At 33.3% G+C, this 21144-nt stretch overlaps 1 protein-coding gene across 6 annotated transcripts in view; it reads right to left on the bottom strand.

The window, feature by feature from the left end:
- LOC108909124 (sodium bicarbonate cotransporter 3) overlaps positions 1-21144 on the bottom strand; it is a 194262-nt gene that overhangs the window by 6089 nt on the left and 167029 nt on the right. For 5 of the 6 annotated variants that reach the window (XM_018713362.2, XM_018713361.1, XM_018713363.1 and 2 more), the window contains 5 exons: positions 14713-15000; positions 10421-11190; positions 10199-10357; positions 3703-3849; positions 3341-3620 (listed from right to left, as the gene is read on the bottom strand). In XM_018713362.2, the coding sequence (XP_018568878.1) occupies positions 3341-3620; positions 3703-3849; positions 10199-10357; positions 10421-11190; positions 14713-15000 (1644 nt within the window). Of the gene's footprint in view, positions 1-3340; positions 3621-3702; positions 3850-10198; positions 10358-10420; positions 11191-14712; positions 15001-20825; positions 20904-21144 lie in introns of all 6 variants that reach the window. The other variant, XM_023454649.1, reaches the window with a different exon arrangement.

Genomic DNA, 21144 nt, shown 5'->3' with positions numbered 1-21144 from the left:
TTGATAAGTCGATGCATTCCTCGCAGGAGGTTATATTACAAGTGATTTGTGATATATTTCCTTAATATACCATATTCCGAAAACGCTTAGTTTCCGATCTACAGGGTGTTAAAGTTTTAATAAAAAAATGAAAATTTAAAAATATTGCGAAAACCGCCCAGAATATTTTAATGAAATTTGACAGGCTTTAACAGTTAACAACAATACACGTTTTAAGAGAAAATTATTGTTTTCAGTTTCACCAGTGACGTGCGGACAGGCACGTCTCTGGATATTTTTAAAGAAAAAAATGCTACGCCACTGATTTTCTTAAAATAAAAATCATTTTCGAATTCCTTGTTCAATTTGGATGAGAAAAGGTATCTCGTCTGTTTTTCTTATGACTCAACGTTTTTGAGTAAATAAATTAAAATCGATTTATTGCATGGCGTAATCCGGTTTCAATAATTTGAAAAATAGCAGAAATTATGCGCTCAGTTTTTTTTGTACCAATTTTATTACAAAAATTTATTACTCCCCACAGTTAACCACATCAGTCTAAAAAAATTTATCAGTTTTTAGATTCACTATTCACTATCTTCAACAGAAATTTGCACTCGTTTTTGTTACTGTTTGACAAAATTAATAATAGCTGTCACTTTAATAATACGTGTTGTAATAAAGTTGGTAGGTACAAAAAAACTAAAATGCATAATTTCTGCTATTTTTTAAATTATTGAAACCGGATTACGCCATGCAATAAATCGATTTTAATTTTTTTACTCGATAACGGTGCGGCATAAGAAAAACAGACAAGATACCTTTTCTCTTCCAAATTGAACAAAGAATTAAAAATAATTTTTATTTTAAGAAAAATCAGTGGCGTATCATTTTTTTCTTTAAAAATATCCAGAGATGTGCCTGTGCGCACGCCAGTGGTGAAACTGAAAACAATATTTTTATCGTGAAACATGTATTGTTGTTAACTGTCAAAGCCTGTAAAATTTCATTAAAATATTTTGAGCGGTTTCCGCAATATTTTTAAATTTGCATTTTTTTATTAAACTTTAACACCCTGTAGATCGGAAACTAAGCGGTTTCGGAATATTAAGGAAATATATCACAAATCACTTGTAGTATAATAGGCCGGTCAAAATCGACACAAAAAATCGCTAAATTCGCAAAACATGATGTATCTCTGATTTTTTAGTATGTTGTTTGGGCCCATTAGGGCTATGTATACCCAAGTTTGCAACTCTCAAAAAGTTGTGGAAAAATTTTTACACGCCAAAAACCGCGAAATTTTTGGACTTGTTTCAGATTCTGCTCTATATCTCCTAATCCATGCATTTTTCGTCGAAAGCTATTCTATACGTATTTTAAGAGCATCAAATTTGTAATAAATAAAGCCTAACCGGAGCTCTGTAGGTCAATTGGTTACCGAATTACGTGTAGAACTTGTAGAATATAATTTGTAGGCAATTTCATTGCCTTTAAATTAAGCGCATAGCGGGGTCTGTAAGCCTCGTAGTTTTCTCAAAATCGCAAAAAACCATATAAAGTAAAATCACATTTTTCCAGAAATGTTCCATAACCTTTCCTATCTTTTGTTTTTTTGGTTTGGTAATGAAAAAGAAGGCATGAAATCATTTAAAAAAACGGTGAAATGTATTTTATATAAACATAAGTAATCAAAAGTACAGTAACTTCAGTCAATCAAATTAGACACATAGTCAAATTCGTCGCACAAACGTATACTTCCAGAAGAGTGGCAGATGTGAGGCGGGTTGCGTCTAATTCTCCACCATCTCATTCAACCAATGGGAAGTGGAGCTTCCACCTGGATTTGAACTTTTCATCCACGCATTTACTGGGTGCGACACCACCTCTGCCCTCTGCTGGCAGGGGAAGATAAAAATTTGGTTTACTTCAGACAAAATCAAGCCCTAGTGGACCAAGCAAGAGTTTTTCTCCAGACAGATGCCACACACCAACAAGTCGCAGCAGCCGGTGACAAGTGCCTAGTTGGAGCAGACAAAACAAAAGACACCCTCAACGATGTACGCTTCCGTACTTTTGTGAAGACAGCAGCCAACGCCAAAGCGAATCTGGCCCTTTTTCCCCCCATTACAGAGGCTGCGTCGTATGACCACTTCCGCACATACCACCAGGTGCAAAAGTGGTTGGGGGTGGAGAAAGAGGCCACCGACTGGGGTTGGGAATTGACCTCGGCTGGACTCATCCCCATTACTAGTCGGCAAGCTCCTGCCCCCGCAGAGCTCCTAAAACTCCTTTCTTGCAAATGCAAGAAGGGGTGCAGAGGTGGCTGTACTTGCCTCAAAGCAGGGCTCAGATGTTCTGTGATGTGTGCTACCTGCTCTGGGGAAACGTGCCAGTACGCTGCCCTTACTATCATTGAAGAGGATGACGATGACGAGCTTCAAAACAACCCCGACGATCCACCAATACTGGAGTATCTACCTATAGGGGACGAAGACGGCGACCCACCAATAGTGGAAGACATAACTATTGAAGAGAACAACGAAAGTGACGGCCCAGTACTTTCAAAAACAAGGCGACGAATTTGACTATGTGTCTAATTTGATTGATTGATTGATTGATTAAGTTACTGTACTTTTGATTACTTATGTTTATATCAAAATATATTTCACCGTTTTTTAAAATGATTTCATGCCTTCTTTTTCATTATCAAACCAAAAAACACAAGATAGGAAAGGTTATGGAACATTTCTGGAAAAATGTGATTTTACCTTATATGGGTTTTTTGCTATTTTTAGAGAACTACGAGGCCTGCAGACCCCGCATTGCGCTTAATTTAAAGGTAATGAAATTGCCTACAAATTATATTCTACAAGTTCTACTCGTAGGATCAATGGTTTCGACGCAATTTCGATCCAAAGAAGGTCTAAAACTAAAATTTTCAATTTTTGGAAAACTGGCCTATTTTCAAAGTGTCGTAATTCGGTAACCAATAGACCTACAAAGCTTCGGTTAGGCTTATTTTATCACAAATTTGATGCTCTTAAAATACGTATAGAATAGCTTTCGAAGAAAAATGCATGGATTAGGAGATATAGAGCAGAATCTGAAACAAGTCCAAAAATTTCGCGGTTTTTGATGTGTAAAAATTTTTCCACAACTTTTTGAGAGTTGCAAACTTGGCTATATATAGCCCTAATGGGTCCAAACAACATATTAAAAAATCAGAGATACATCATGTTTTGCGAATTTATTATCGATTTTGACCGGCCTATAACCTCCTGCGAGGAATGCATCGACTTACCAAACACCCTGTATAGTTTCAGTAGCATGCATTCAATATCAATATTAGTAAACTCACCTTTCTTTAATTTGTACTCCTTTCTATTTATAATAACACTAGTAATTTGCTGGTCCATAAATATCAGAATGGTTCCCAAGAGTGCTGGTGGTATTGCTACGAATACTGAATAAAATGGGTTGTGCTTGAATGGTGGTATAAGCCAGCCCCTGTCAGGCAACGTTGGTTTAAACTCGTGAGGTACTTCTAGTTTTGGTGTAGCTATACCCACTTTAAAATCTAAGAGCGTCATGGATATTATTGCTATGATGACCGCAAAGTCACTAATGAATTGACGAACCTAAAAAATTAAAAAGTCGTGTTGAATATGTGTGCTAAGGTACTGATCTTTCTAATTGTCGATAGCTTAAGATAATCTTTACCTTTGAGGGGAAAAACAGTGCATTTTTGAAATCCTTCAAATTTACCGAAAGTAAGAATGTTCCCAAAAACAATAAAATTGACATGAGGAATACATCCGGAGCATAAGAAGGTGTGTTGCATCCAGGTGACAACACTCCATTTAGTTGCTGAAAATAAATGCTATATTAAACCATGAAAATGTTACTGTTAACATAATATGTATAAATTAGATATAATCAGCTGTCTTATTGCAACAATCTACTTACATAGAACACAGACACACAAAAAAAGAAAAGAGGTCTGTTCTAAAGACTGGACCTAAGTATCATTATATATTTTCATGAGTTGAATTCGAATTCGGGGCCAAATTTGTTTCATCATCCTTCATTTTTTTAAAATCGCGAAAAACCGCCCTTAAATACCGAAAACACGGAGAATCTTGATTTGGCAGGGGTCAGCATTTGGTATTATTGTATAAACAGACTGAATATATTATAATATATTTATATGTATTTTGATGCGCTAAATCTGATTCCAAATTCAAAATTGTTCCATCGCCCTCCAATTTTTTTTTTTAAATTACTGAAAACCACCCTTAAAACACTTTTGGGTTTGATTCTAAAAAAAGTCACACAATCAACGATTTCAAAAATCTAAACATTTTTTGGTTTTACTCAAAAAAAGATCCACGCAATCAGTGACTTATCGATATAAAATTTTGAAACCTAAACACTATAGACCCGTAGCCTCCCCCCTAAATCCGGGCCTGCTAGGGAGGTATAGCATTAGGAACAATTGTAAAAAGAGAATGGAAGTTACTACTGGACCAAATCTATATTTTGACGTGCTGAAGCTGAATTTGAAGTCGGAATCACAATCCAGTATTTTTATACAGAGGAAAATAACTCTAAAAATTCTCTAAAATTCGTGAAATTCCTTTCCCGAGACAGCCAAAACTTCAGCCATTTGATGTCTGCAGAGAGATGAGGGAATTCGAGGATGTGAACATCGTTACCAGATAAGAAATAATTAAATAATGTTTTTTCAAACAATCTATTTAACTTATTTCTTTTTTTTCTATGATTTTGGCTCGTTTTCTCTTTTAAGCATCTAATAGAAATCTGCCATCATATTAACATCGCAGTAAATGCAATTTTAAGTTCGTTAGACAACCCAACTGTTTAAAGTTTTTCAACAATTCCTCAATTAAATTCTGGTAATACTCACTCCTCTGATTCCCCAAGATATTCTGAGCAACTTTCTCGAAATTTAGCAATGCTGCTCTTTCAGTATCATTCATTTTTGTGATAAATTTTTCGTCTCTAAACGCGGTACGGATTTGAGGACCATCGAAAATACCTTTTTCCTTTTTACCATCACTTATTTTTGGAAACTTCTCTTTTAAATATCCAAAACAGTCGCCATCTTTGTCCACAGTTTTAACGGACTTTTTCATGAGTCCAAGTTTGATATGGAGATCTGGAAGTAGAATATTTGAAGAATCAACTAAGGGATGATGATTGCAACCCTCGATGGAAATCTTTTCTTTTTGGCTATATTCTCTGTTCATAGTTATTCTTCTGTCTCTACTATCCCTTAGATAGAAACAGGGCTGAAAGATGACCTCTAGTTTTGAATAATAGAATTTTTCATGTTTACTGTATTTAAGGGCGCATTTTCACGATTTAAAGAAAACGGAGGGAGATCCTCCGTCCTCCTAGTCCTCCTTTCATTCTCTTTTTACAAGTGTTCCTAATGCTATACCTCCCTAGAGTGAGATTTTCCGTATTTAAGGGTGTTTTTTCGGCGATCAAAAAAAATTGAGGGTGATGGAGCAATTTTGAATTTGGATTCGGATTTGGTGCATCAATACATACAGGGTGTTAATGAACTTATGTCAAAAATTTAAAGGGGTGAAAAATGAGCAAAAACTGAGTTAACTGATGTCACAAACTTGTATCGGAAGTTTAAGGTCATAGAGAAAAAAGTTAATTAAAAAATGTGTTTAAAACTGTTTTGAAACTACCGAAATACATGTTATAGCGGCGAGTACTCATAAAAAATTCTGTAACACTTTTTACGAGTTTGTAGGTATCTTATGAAGCCGGACTGTATTCGAAAGTCAGATTGTAATACATTGTTGTGGTGATTGCTGTGCTGTTTCTCGAGAGTACATTTAACAGCCGTATTTCTAAGTTTTCTTTTGAAAATAGCGCATTTATTTATAGCCCAGTCATTATAGACATGAAAGAGCCTGTTTCGGGAAAAAAATACTATTAGAAGTTTCTCTGCTGAATATTGTTCTGAAATTTGTTATAAATAAAATATCAAAAAATCAACTCGAGGCTAGTTGGGAAACTTTGCTTTAACAGTGGTCAAAGTTATGGAAAAGTGGTTTTTTGAATCACGTAAAAAAACTATTATTCATAGCGAAAAAAAGTTTATACAAAAAAGGTAGGTATTGAATAAGCCTATAAAATGAGAAAAGTCCGATTAAATTTCGATAATTTGTTTATGTACAAGAGCTCAAAAATGGTCGAAAATTGCCGTTTTTTTCAATTGCTAATAATTAATGCAATTTTCATCACAGACACTTATAATTCAGGATTATTGAGGCTTTTTGCACCCTTAATAAGTAGTAAAATTTTCAGCCCGAAAGCTCCATTGGTTTGGCGTTGGCGGAATTTGTTATCTAAGAAGATGCTATTTTCAATTCATTTTTCCCAAGCTCACAGGCGTTGTAGGGTTTCGATCATTAGTTGTTTTTGTACCTAAATAGTTGTATTGACATATGCATTTACTGAGAATTTGGTTTTTCAAATTTAATTTGTTTAAAAATGACTGAAAAAATGTTAATATTTATAAAATTGTTAAGACAGGTAATTATTATAAAATAAAATAGTAACCTCTATACTTTAGTTTTCTTCGAATTTAAAAAAAATCGTTGTTGTAAGTTGATTAGAAGCTGAGATAATTTTTTTTATTTAATCGCAGTGACCTTAATTATTAATATTAAGAGCCGAAATTTGGAGAGAGTATATATTAAGAGCTATATTTTCATGTCCTACATTAACATTAAGGTGAATTCAACTATTTAATTGCGAAAAAGAAGATAGCGGCAATGCGTTCTATTACTTGGTCTAGCGAACGAGTGGGGAGAGCGAGGCGGAGCATGCGCGCTTAACAATTTAATAAATATTAACATTTTTTCAGTCATTTTTAAACAAATTAAATTTGAAAAATTAAATTATCAGTAAATGCATATGTCGATACAACTATTTAGGTACAAAAACAACTAATGATCGAAACCCTACAACGCCTGTGAGCTTGGGAAAAATGAATTGAAAATAGCATCTTCTTAGATAATAAATTCCGCCAACGCCAAGCTAATGAAGCTTTTGGGCTGAAAATTTTACTACTTATTAAGGGTGCAAAAAGCCTCAAAATTCCTGAATTTAAAGTGTCTGCGATGAAAATTGGATAAATTATTAGCAATTGAAAAAGCGAACAATTTCGACCATTTTTGAGCTCTTGCGCATAAACAAATTATCGGAATTTAATCGGACTTGTCTTATTTTACAGGTTTATTTAATACCTACCTTTTTTGTATAAACCTTTTTTCTCTATGAATAACACTTTTTTACGCGAGTCAAAAAACCACTTTACCATAATTACCATTGTTTTAACAAAGTTTCCCAACTAGTCTCGAGTTGATTTTTTGATATTTTGTTTATAACACGTTTCTGAACAATATTCCGCAGAGAAACTTCTAATAGTATTTTTTTCCCGAAAAAAAAAGCTATAATGACTGGCCTATTAGCAATCGCGAATATTATGATATGCTCATAATTTATGGCGAAGCAAACGAAATTGCCCACAGAGCTTGTTAAGTGTATCCTGCAAGACATCGAATGATATCTGAACGACGTGCTCCCGCATCGCGAACGTTTGTTGCTGTAGCGCAAAGAGTTTTGGACATCGATGAAGTACAACCACGTCGAGGTCGCGTCAGTGACCTAGGGCCACCACTAAGAATCTAAAATGTCGAGGAGATGATTTTAGATCTCGTCGAAGAAGATCCGCATCGTAGCACCAGAAATATCGTATAACAAGTAAATATTTCGCATTCTGTTGTATGGCGGACATTACGAGAAGCTCAGTTGTACTCATTACATATTCAACGTCTTCACGCCCTTACTCCTGAAGATTTTCCACTACGTCGAGGTTTTTGCGAATGGTTGCTTCAGGAACATGCAATAAATCCTCAATTTACACTGCAAATACTTGTTACAGATGAAGCATGTTTCAGTCGAAATGGTGTACGTAACGTCCACAACACTCACCACTGGACTATCGAAAATCCACACGAAATACGTCGCGGTGTCTTTCAGCAACAGTTTTCAGTGAACATGTGGGCCGGTATTGTTAATGACACTTTAATAGGACCTTTTAAATTGCCTAGACGCTTAGACGGTACTTCATATCTAGATTTTTTGCAAAATCGCTTGCCGGAGTTATTGGAAGACGTGCCATTAACTGTTCGGCAAAATATGTGGTTACTGCATGATGGAGCCCCCGCTCACATTTTTCGGAGAGTGCGCGACTTTCTAAACATTACTTTTCCCGATGCCTGGATAGGCCGCGGCAGCCTAGTTAGATGCACCCTCCCTGGTTCACAGACCTCACCCCTATAGACTTCTTTTTGTAGGGATATGTGAAAAGTGTTCTGTATTCCACGGAAGTTCGTGACATCGACCAACTGCGACATGGTATTGCCTAAGCTTGTACGATTCGAGAGGACGTGGCAATGTTGCAACGCGTGCGAGTGAATTGGATACGTCGCGATGAAGCTTGTGTGCAAGCAAATGGTGGGTATATCGAACATCTTCTATGAAAATCAGCATTACTCAAAAGGTGGCTCCTTGCAATGTTGAGGTAAGTCAGATTTTAAAATTACATTTTACTTAACACAAATCTGTGTATTTATCTTATTTTGACATAACGGACATGTGGCAAAAATATTTGACATAAGTTCATTAACACCCTGTATAGATATGGCTCTGTAGTCATTTTCAGTCAGTTTCTACAATTATACCTAATGGGTAGTTCTCGCGATTTAAAAAAATGGAGGATGATGGAGCAATTTTGGCCCCATATTCGGATTCGGCGCGTCAAAATACATAAACATACATACCTGTAGGTTTAATCTTTGGAACAAACCCCTTTTCTTTTCTTGTGTGCCTGCGTAATTAATTGTTCTGTTTCTTTTATTTTAGTAAGGCTTTTCTCTTCTTCATGTTATTGTAAAAGAACAGAAGATATATAAATTTTATCTTTAGATTATCCTATTCCTTTAGAATGTTCAAATAACCAATTGGGCAATGAAAAACACGGGGGGCAGTTCAAATAAAATTTCAATAATCGATTTCAGTTTCGTCTAAAAAATTTCTCTCCATGAGACAATTGACACAAATTTAAGAAAGAGAAATGAATCCATTTAGGAATTATTATTAACTGTAATATTTTGAGAAATTAAATTAAATTAAACGAAACATTTTACAACATTGTTTGTATACAAAGATTTCTTGCTAAAATGGCCCAAAGTACAATCCCTTTTAATATTTTAAACTATTTAAGAAACATATGCATAGGAAAATTTTACTGAAAATTAGATGAATGGTTTTCTGTTGAAAATGGGAAGCAAGTAATAGATTAATGTGCAAATTAGCTACAATCTTTTGATAGGACAATTAGCGTATATCCAGTTACAAGAGGGCGGTAATTAGAAATTAACTGTAATCTTAGTAGGCACAAATTGTCCTTGACTCGTGCAGTTGCATAATAGATTTATCAAAGAACATGAAAAAGAATACGTATTGTTAAAAACTAATATTTGGTTTACTTTTAAAATTAAAGATTTAGGTAAAACTGATTAAAATAACTTTAATATTTTCGACCTGAATACAACCACTGCTTATTAGTCAATGCCCGCTCCTATGCTACCCATCGATGAACTCATACTTTGTTTTATAAACATTTGTGATTTACAATCACCGATCGAGTAGCAAGGAACCGCGCATGCAAATTAAATAAACTATATCAGATATTTAGCGATTCTCTCTTCATGGTTTTCACAGTATATATTAGGTATATCGATTGCCGATTTCAGAGAAACTGATATGCAGTTCTACTGAATTATTCACTATGCATTCAAGGAGAATTTTCATTTATAAAAGAATTACATTGAAAGTGAAGCTATTCAACATATTAGAGGACATGAAAAAGGATAAATATATTCATCCAAGTTTATAATTATTATAACTAAAAGATAAAAAGTAATTTATGATTCATTTAATTAATTTACAAGTAAATCAAGATCTAATGGTCATGTCATATCCCTTTTTTAAGTCTTCATTTTTCTATGAGTAAATTTGACAGTATACAATGAGATCAATATTCTATCAAGTTACCATAAGTCTCCTTTAAGATGTAAGAAGTCGTTTTACAATAACTTACCGAACACAGGGTTTGGTTCACAGATGTCGTGTTGGCTATTTCTGGATATTGAGTTGCCATTGATTCATTTACGAAGCATGAGCAATTATAACTAAGGTTGGTAGAGCCAGTGGTGTTAATAGGATATTTTTTCCCTATAGCCAATACATTTTCTACGGCCTGTGAAAAAAAAATCCCCATTATATTCAGTTAAATGTATGTAGTATGCGAGTGTCTACTGACCTTGTAAATGAATATAAACGCAATTAAAGTAGCAAAATTTTCTTCTGTAAACCTGGTAATGTAACAAACTAGGGCGCTTGCGTCAATGGCTACTAGTAGAAGTAAGATCACAGCGATCCATGTACCAATCCAGAATCTAAACGAGAGATAATCCCAACCCATAGTACCGCAAAAATCGAATACAATAGTTTCAAATACTAAAACAGGCCCAGTCGACCCCAAAACGGTAAGAGGCTGACCGGAAAAGAATCCATAACCCATACCACAGATAAAACCAGACACTAGAGACTCCATTGCAGCCATATTCCTACCTGTAGCCTCTGCAAGCAATCCTCCAAAGGTAATAATGGGAGAGAGGCAAGCAAAGTATAAAAATATCCAGGAAGCAATACACTGCATTGCCAAGGCATCCTTAAAGTCGGACCAATACCATGGCACCTTCCTTTTGATATCATTCATCAGACCGCCGAATAGTACCCCGGTTCTAGCTAGACCAGTCTCCTCCCTTATCTTCTGTTCCTCTTCTTCTTCATCCATCTCCTCGACAGGTTTCTCTGGAGGTCGCTTTCTCAGATCTTGTGAAGGGACTGCCGCTGGAGGTTCAATTCTTATGGCGGGATCCCACTCGCCAGGTGGAAGCACGGTAACGGCGTCCAGGAATTCATCTACGCCAGCTAATAAATGACTTCGGTTCCTAGCGCGATAGGCTACTTCATGGAATACCTCATCGGACATAAGGGTAGCCATGGCTCGGCCGATTTCATGGTAACCTAATCAAAATTAAGTGTGTTAAAATATACGGCGAAGCAGTAATATAAACAATAATTTTGGGTATTATCTTTGTACAAAATCACTCGTGCAGAGATTGGGATGAAAAGACTTTTGTTAATTAATTATTTGGGAATGATTGAACCAATTGAGACAAACGAAGTACTGGTTGGAAACTAAAAGTACACTGCCCCTAAAAAAATTAATCATAAAAAAATTGATTATATTTCCCAAATTCCCAGAATACAAAACCAATAGATTTTTGAAACGTTAACAACTTTTTAAAGGCGCTTTATAAAGTTATATGTTTTTAGTATTTATTATTTGTCTGCTCTTTTCAGTATGAGTATGGTTAGGCAAAGTTATTTTTATAAAAAGTTTATTTAACTAATTTTTTCACAGGTGGCAAAATAGCCAAAAAATAAAGAAGAAAACGGAGACTACCACAAATCTGGTTGGCTGGTTTAATACATTTTTCTCAGAAAATATATGATTTTATTAATTCTAATAAAATATCCTATGTAAAAACAAAATTGCTCTGAATTTTAAACTTATTAACTCTTTAAACTTGCTCAAGTTACTCAACTTCCTCAAATATTGCATACCAAATTTCTACAGGGTATCTAGTAATTAATAGGCAATAATTTAATAGTGTCTTACTTGGATCAAAATTGATTCGGCTTATCATTCCTTGATAGAATAGTTGATCATGACTAATTTTATTTTTAATTTTCTTAAACAATTTTTGGCCCGGCGTATATTAATATGAGGTATTTTGGAAAGATATTCAAATTCGTTTAAATTTTCATGTAGAGTGTATAGGAATGCATTTATGGTACTTGGAACGTCGTTATAACGCTCTAAGTTTCTCGTTCTTCACTGTTAATATAACTTATTAACAGAAATATTTCTTCATTTGCTTTTTTTTTTATAAAAAAATTAATGCCTCTATGACACAAAAATGTGTTTGAGGTTCGTGCTGCATATAATAAATACCTAATTAATTAAAATTTCTACTAAATTTATTTATATAAAACAAAATATTCAACGAATTTGCACTCAGTTACAGGAACAGTTTCAACAATACTTATATCGAGTGTCCCAAAATTCACGCAAGATTTGAATTTTGCGCTATTTGTGCGGTAAAGTATTGACAACGAATAAAAATGCTCATTATGGAACAATAACAAGTGGATGCTGATTTTTGGAAGAAAATCATCTTCAACGATGAGGCTCATTTTCATTTTGATGGCTTCGCTAATCGACAAAATTATCGCATTTGAGGTTCTGAAAATCCACGAATGATTGTTGAGAAACTTATGTATCCACAACATGCCATTGTTTGGTGCGGATTTTGACCAATCTTCTTCGGTTGGTCAAGCAATAACATTTAATAGTGCTCGCTATCGCGATAAGATAATCCACTTTTTTTTGTCTAAATTGGATGTAGACTACATGTGGTTTCAACAAGACGGTGCCACATGTCATATAGTCCGAGAAACAATTCAATTACTGCATTAGTCATTTTCTGGTCGTGTAATTTCCCGTTTTGGTGATCAGAATTGGCCGCCCAGATCATGTGATATAACGCCGTTGGACTATTTTCTATGGGTTTTCTTTGAAGTTTAAGGTGTATGCCAACAAGCCCACGATCACTCATGCTATGAAGGAGGAAATTGAGCGCTGTATCAACGAAATAAAACAAAATGCAATTGTTAATTAAAAACCTGTGTTTTCTATCAAAATTACTTCTTGCCTGAATTTTGGGACAACCTTTATAAATGCCGAGAATGTAACGTATGTCACATATACATATAGAATTATATATAAAAATAAATATTTTTTATATAAACAAAAGATAAGAATACTAAGTAATGAAATAATATAAACCAAGTACGTGAAAAAGCCACAATTTCGATAAAATTTACTTCTATAAGTGGAAAAACGTGTCGGTTTCTATAGTTTTAACTGTTGCCATGCACAATCCTTTGTCAAAGATAACCTCATTTATCAATAACTACTAAAAATAACCTTCACTTAATATATTTTATAAATATAAGAAATAGAAGAAAGATGCTGAAAATATGTCATTGTAAACGGTAGACATTTCGAACATCTACTTGAAAATAAGTACAGCATTTATATGATCTTTTTAATTGTAATCTATTTTTCGTTAATTCATTGTTTGACGTTCTCATATTTTATTTGTTCGGTAAATACATTTTCAGTAAAAATATTATTAAATGTATATAAATGTCATCAAATGTGTATTATATGCAACATTAACTTCTCGGAAGCGGTTATTGGTAGCGCTATTAACAATATACCTTTTTTGAGTAAAAACGTAGAGAAATAAGTATTTTATTTTACAAATTACGAAACGTTATAAAGACGTATGAAGTACCATAAATGGTCGTTACAATAAACTACTAAACAAAATGGACATTGTAGACATATTTTAATTTTTTCCTAAAATACCCGCAATTAGTAAATTTTACATCAAGTTTGGAAATTCTTTAAAATAAAGTAATTTAAAAAACTAAAACTCTTTGTTATTATCAACTTTTGTTCTAAGGTAAGCCGAATAATCCAAGTAAGCTAAAAGCTATGGTCCATTCATTACTAAACACCTTGTGTATAATAAAAAAGTGGATTTATATTTCAACATTCTATTTCATCCAGAATGGTTAAATGGGCAAAGTTTCAGACAGTTCTGTTAACTTAATGGTGCTTGCAGACCGGTCCTAGCTCTTGTTTTAGAGTTATTTTGGAAAAACGTCTGTAACTTTTTTAATTCGAGAAATTTTTAAAATTTGAAAACACTTTTTCATAGCAAATTTTTTCGAGGAATTTCACTATATTCACTATAGATTTTTACTGCGACGTTTCAGTTGCGAGAAAGCATAATCAACTTTCTTTGATGGACGCCATATTGAATTTTATGCTGAGAGAATACAGCATTTTTTGGCTTTTCATTGATATATGTAAGAAAAAATTTCAAAAACAATCTCAACAATCAATATTTTAATATTTTTAATAAATCTGGCAATACTGCATTATTCTTCGAAACTATTGTAGAATAGAAATTTTTGTAGAAGTTTATCATTAATGTCATTCCGTTGAAAAAAAAATGATAGTAATGGCAATGGCCACGTGTTTACGAAGTAATGTTCCATTAGTAGTCTGAATTTCCATGACGATAATAATATTTTCATTTGTTTCAAACTACTTGTCACTGAGCTATTGTAATTTTATAAATAATTCTAAATGTTTGACTTAATTCTAATTTTAAAAATTTGTCAAATTATTTTTCTAACTGCTTTTTCTGCATTTTTTGCTTAGTCGCTGCTGCAAACGAAATTATAGTTTTACACACTTTTGAATTGATCTATTATCTAAACAACAGTTTCCAACGGTCAGACGTAATCGTATTTGATTAAAAACAATGGATTTTGAACCTTTTATAGGAATACGCAAGCCTCTGACTGTTGGATTGCTCTACGAATAAAGCTATTATTAATTACCTGCTGTTCCTGTAGGCGGTCCAAGCAGAACAAACAGAAACCGGGTAGGAACAGGAACTTCCGTTAGGTCTCCAAGTATGACAGCGGAGTTGAGCCTTATGAAAGCCGAAAGGGTTTTATCTAGGAAGTCAACTTCTCCCACCAGTATGTTGCTTGCTTCTGCCCCCGAAGGTATTTTTCTCATAAACGCCAAATTATGATGTATATCGTTTAGGTCTGTAGCACTTGTGTTTCGATTGATCGATACAGTGCTGGCACTCTTCATTAATGCTTGAGGCTTTTCGGTACCTGGATAATACAGTTTAATATAAATATTTACATTTTTATAGGAGGATAACGAAGCGTTTCCAAGGAAAGCAGACAATTTTTTACATGTACATGCAGAGTAGGTTAAAGGTATATTGTAAATGAAGAGAAATATTTCATTTATAGGCCACTATGCCATTTTGATACAAGTGAAACTTGATTTTAATCATCGTTACATATAAAAAAACTGCGCAACAAATTTTGGCAGGTCAATACATGGTTTTTGCTGTACAATTTTGGCCTGAATACCTATTTGACTTTCCGAAAAATACTAAAATTTAGAAGAAAATTCAAAATATACAACCAATCTCTAAGATATTGACATATCCGAAGACCATGTCTAAATTGGTATGGGAATGTAGGTATGTTTGGAAAAACTGAAACTTCTGTTGGATCATAATAGGTGACGAATTAACTAAAATAACTTTCACAACTCCTCATATTGACCCTGATTCACAGTGGAAAAAGTTTCATCAAAAAGCCATCAAGGAAGAAGAGTGACGAAGAACTGTTGTCATTAGATATGTATCAGTTACGTACAGTGTCAGTTCTCTCACAGGCAGTGTTGTTACAGAGCTTAAATAATTTGTAGTAGAATCTATAGAAAATCGTAATAGATGGANAATTGATGGTTTTCCCTGCAAAGTGAAAAAACTGTTTTCCTCACTTATTTGTTTAAATAGAAAAGTTAGCTAATAAAAGTTTTTGACTCACGAGACGAGAGATGTCTTGTATTATGTTCCTTTAGACAATTTTACAATAATCTAGCGGATAGGACTTTTTTCGAGTAAAAATTTAATTTGCTTGGTCTATTTAGTTTACTCTGTGATTTAACCTATATCATTTTATTTTTTAACAAGTTTGTTTTTATTGAGTAAAGTTTCGTTTTTTATAATTATATTTTATTTTAGTGTTCTTGTTTCTTCAAGGGAACTATTTGTATTTTTGTTTTCTTTGGTTGAAATCAATTTATAAATATTCTATGGTTTTTCATCTCCAGAATTTCCTCACTGTCGAGCAAAAAATTCAATAGGCTTTTTTGCAAGTGAAGTCCTTGTGACAACTAAGATCAAAAGAGATAGAAATAGTAACTGCAAGTCAGATATTCACCAATATTCAATCGCGAAAAAAAGCCTAATAGTGTAATAGATTTTGACAACTTAGTAATAGGGTAATAGAATTTTCTCAAATGTAATAGATCTAGTACAATTGTAATAGCTGGAACAACACTGCTCACAGGACATTATGGCATGAACTAAATATTTCTCTAAATTTTAAAAGTAATATTTTTTATCAGTAATACAACTCAGTAATACGAAGAATTTTTTTGTGATTATCTTCGTTTTTGTTGGTAATTACCTATGCCCCGCTTGACTAGTCCCGAGACTACATCAACCAAAAATTCGGTGGCAGATAGGTTGGACAAAAGGGGCTAATAGCATGGCCGCTAGGTTTCTTCAACCGAACTCCCATAGATTTTTTTTATGGGACCATATGAAGAGTCTGGTTTACAAGCTGAAAAAGGTTTGTTGGCGCGTAATATAGCTACAGTGCAAGAAAACCGAAGGACATCTGGCATATTTTAAATAGCGTACCAAAATTCAGGTGCAGTGTTTTTTCAGCACCACTTCCAAGTTGTCATAACTCGAAAACAGTGTCTTAATCAATATTGGTTAATTTTTATAATCTCCTGCATTTCCTATAAGTTTGTAACACGTATTCATTAACACAAAAAACAATCAACGCGAAAACAATCTAAGTTTGTTTTCATTGCCTCCTCCTTTTAAATTACACCCTGTGCCTAAATTTATTATTATTTTTTTAATAAAAAGGATCGTGATGATTGCAAACTCTTTGCTAGTAGGGAACGGTGCAATGGATCTAATCAAATCTTTTGTCAAAAAAATAGAGCAATTATTCTAAAATTCGCTCAGTACAAAAAATTGTAATAAAACAAGAACAATAAATAATTGACATCTACATTACTTGTCAAATGGGTCTCTGTTAAATTTTTCCAGAAATCAGAATGTACCTTCAATTGTCGGCTAGAAAAGGGAACTACAGGGGTAGCATGTTTTACATAGAAACAACGGTTTTGGAGCCTTAATACAGAAATAATATGTATTGTATTTGAAAACATTTGGGTAGAAAAAGTTTAATTTATGTACCTATACTTTTTCAAGATATTTTGAAGATAATGCAATACATGTATAATAGACAATGCATAAACAAGGTAAAATGTAAAGGAAAACGAATAAATTTTTATATATGCATGCACATATTCAAGAGAATTATTTAACGAGATTTAACGAATTAAAACGAGATGGCAGGTTTTAAGTTATCATCGATAGCAAAAGCAGGAAAACGCATATTATTTATATACAGGGTGTCCGCGTTTTTTGTAGCAGGACTTTCACAACTTGTACTAAAAGTCCTTTAAAAATAAAAAGTTCATGTAAACATATATGTATAGATGCGTCGTTTTCGATTTACAGTTTTTAGACTTTGTTGAAACTTGGCAACTTTATTTGTAATAATAATACTCATTTTCTCACATAATTTAATTTGTCCTATTTTCTCCAGTGGCATCACAACAAGATACCAGCTTGATAAAAATAGAAAAAAATATGGTAGGCTACTGCTTTTTGGTGAGTTTAACATTTTTCTCAGATTTAGCTATCAAGAATACAACTTTTTTGTTATTTACTTTTTTCCTATCTCGCTTTGTTTAGACAGAAATAAAACTTTTTGTTAAAATAAACAACACGGTATGGAAAAACAACTTATTGTATAAATAGACCTCAAAGGAGCTGTTCGAAATGCGGGCCATTTCGTTCTACACACAAATTACAGCGACGTATCAAAGACCGCCTAACGTCTCTCAAATGATGTGGAGTTATTCTGAGAGCAGCGTTCCGGATTCGTCGTACAAGTTCCTCTTGCGAGTTAACAGGCTTAGGGCCGGTTTTTCAATCGTTGGTTAACTCCTAACCTANTGTGGATACTCTGTATTCAGCCAGTTTTGTACCACCAAAGAGTACTGGGAAGGGCATCCATCTAATTGAAAAAACGAGTCTATTCTTTGTTGAAAAGGAACATCGTCTAGCATGTTATCATGCTGGGTAGTTAAAAATTCAAGAAATAATTGACGGCTTAATCTATTGGGCAGGATGTAAGGTCCCAACAAAAAATCCTTGGCAACTCAAATACAGACATATTCACGGCACACTTTGTAACAAGTAAATAAATCAATTAAGCTCGAACCTATTCATGAAACTGTTTTATTTCTGACTAAACAAGAAGCGAGATATGAAAAAAATTAAATAACAAAAAAGTTGTATTTTTGATGACTAAATCTGATAAAAAATTCAAACTTACCAAGAAGCAGTGGTGTACCATATTTTTTTCTATTTTTGTCAAGTTGGTATCTTGTTGTGACGCCACTGGAGAAAATAGGGCAAATTAAATTATGTGAGAAAATGAGTATTATTATTACAAACAAAGTTGCCAAGTTTCAACGAAGTCTAAAATGGGGTTTTCGTTTTACGAATAAAAAATCAATTCTCATTTTAAACTTGAACACTCTGTAAATCGAAAACGATGCATCTATACATACAGAGTGTCCCCAGTTCGGGTTGCCTATACCTGAAATTGATACAAAATTTTAATTATCAAAAAAAATCATTCTACATAAAAATTTTTGATTGTCCATAAGCCCTTGGCAAGATAGTCATTTGTTCAATTTAATGTAGAGGGTGTTCAAAAATTTGGAAAAGGTAAAAACAGTGAAGAGTAAAGTACCTTAAATCTTAACGCTATGTGAAAAAGTAATGGGGAAAAGTTGCTTGGAATTAAATTTTTTGTTTAAATATGAAAGCATTGCCTTCTAGTTAATACTCGACATTCTGGGATATTCTAGGACTCAGATTATTTTTTAATACTTTCGGAGAAGCCATTCTATTTAAAAAATATTGCCTTATTGAAAAACAGATACACATGTTATCATATTAATTTATTTTTTATATTAAATGAAGAAATGATACATTCGACCTACGCTGCATTTAGAAAAAGACTGGAGGTGTGTTGAACTCGGTGGAATTCATGTAGAATAGTTTTGTAATGGCGCGTACATACTGATTCTGCTGTGTTCTCAAAATAAATGTTGGATTAATGTTTTGAGGATTTTGATCCCCCTGTATAAGAAATAAATTATTGTGTATCTGTTTTTCAATAAAGCAATATTTTTTAAATAGAGTGGCTTCTCCGAAAGTATTAGAAAATAAGTACAGTCCTAGAATATCCCAGAATATCGAATATTAACTATAAGGCTATGCTTTCATATTTAAACATAAAATTTAATTCCAAGCAACTTTTCCCCATTACTTTTTCACATTTTTCAGCGTTTAGATTTAAGGTACTTTACTCTTTACTGTTTTTACCTTTTCCAAATTTTTGAACACCCTGTACATTAAATTGAACAAATGACTATATTGCCAAGGGTTTCTGGACAAGCAAAAATTTTTATGAAGAAATGATTTTTTTTGACAATTGAAATTTTGTATCCATTTCAGGTATAGGCAACTCGAACTGGGGACACCCTGTATATGTTTACATGAACTTTTTTTTAAAAGTCTTTTAGTACAAGTTGTGAAAGTCCTGCTACAAAAACGCGTACACCCTGTATCTAGTGTAAATACTATATACAGGTTGTCCGAAAGCGCAAGGATGATACTTCAAGGGCAGTTTCTTTGGATGAAAATAACCAAGTTTCCATAGTACAATTTTGCTCTCTAAAAAGTTATACCTAGTCCTTAACTTTTTTTTTAATAAATTTAGCAAATAGGCCAAGTTTAATTAGATCAGGATGTCCCAAAACCTAACCTAAATATGCATTTTACCTATATGCAACTCATGTACATTTTTTACAGTAAAAAAAAGTGAAGTCTCATAAAACATACTCGTTTTTTCTACTGATAAAAAAAAAATATGACAAACAACCGTTTTAGGAATTCTTAACGACCTCGGCTTTAGGTTATCATTAAAAGTTTCATTGACATGTTATTAAAAAACGACGAAATTTTCTTAAGAAAGTGAAATAATAACGTTTTTTCAATGTCCTTTAACTTATTCAGAATTTTATTAAAGTAACTTGATCTAAATCGGTTTATTTTCATTCAAGAAAACTACCTTGAACTCGCTGTATAACTTCTGAAAGGACTGTCTGATTGATATCATCCATATACTTAATAGCTCACAATTTTCTTCTCTTCATTGAATATCTATGTCTGTAGTTTCTTGTATAGGTACTCTTACATTAAGGTAGGCAACGATACAAATAATGGTAGAAAATTTGACGAATGACGGCAGATATCTTCCACGAACGCTATAATAATTCAATCTGTAGTAGCCTAGAACTGATATAAGAGGAAGAGGCTTAAAGAGGAACGCACTATAAAAAGGAAAACATTGAAGTTAATATACATATACTCCGTTAACAAAACCAAATGGGTTTTATAAACAACAATAAAATGCAGCGCCGTGGTAAACAATATTATGATTGAATTAAAATCCTATTTGAATCAAGCTTCAATTCAATATTTCAATCAAAACCAAGAGCAATGAAATTTTGTGATACAACTCGATGCCTTGTTTTACCTGTCTGTAGTCTGCATATAAGGTTGGTAAATAAGGAATCAAAGTAATTTCGTGCTCAAACAGAAACTTAATATAAAATGTTTCATGCAATCTGGCCAATAATGTGCAGATACCACATTCTACAAAAACGACCTATTGTAAAGTTATTTTACCATGTCCGGGAACACCAAGGAATTTCCCGATATCAGCCGATTTTCCAGATGAATGTTCTGAATGAAAATGCTCTTCGACTGAAATATAAAAGAAGCAAATAATACGTTACTCCATTTTACTTTGAAAATGGTCTGTCGAACTCAGTAGTAATCAACTTTGCACTAAAACAGCGCTTTACTTTGAGTTTTAATATCACAGTACATTAAATTCAAAACACGGTAGTAATATGATGTTTATAGTTTTGTCTTTGATGCAAAGCTGATTAAAAGTTTTGAATAGTAAACAATTCTCACTTATAAAGATAAGAAAAGATACATT

The sequence above is a fragment of the Anoplophora glabripennis genome, unplaced genomic scaffold, assembly GCF_000390285.2.
Source record: "Anoplophora glabripennis isolate ALB-LARVAE unplaced genomic scaffold, Agla_2.0 scaffold367, whole genome shotgun sequence".
NCBI lineage: Eukaryota > Metazoa > Arthropoda > Insecta > Coleoptera > Cerambycidae > Anoplophora > Anoplophora glabripennis.
Note: the sequence above shows the minus strand (reverse complement) of the source record. Positions and strands in the feature narration are given on the sequence as shown.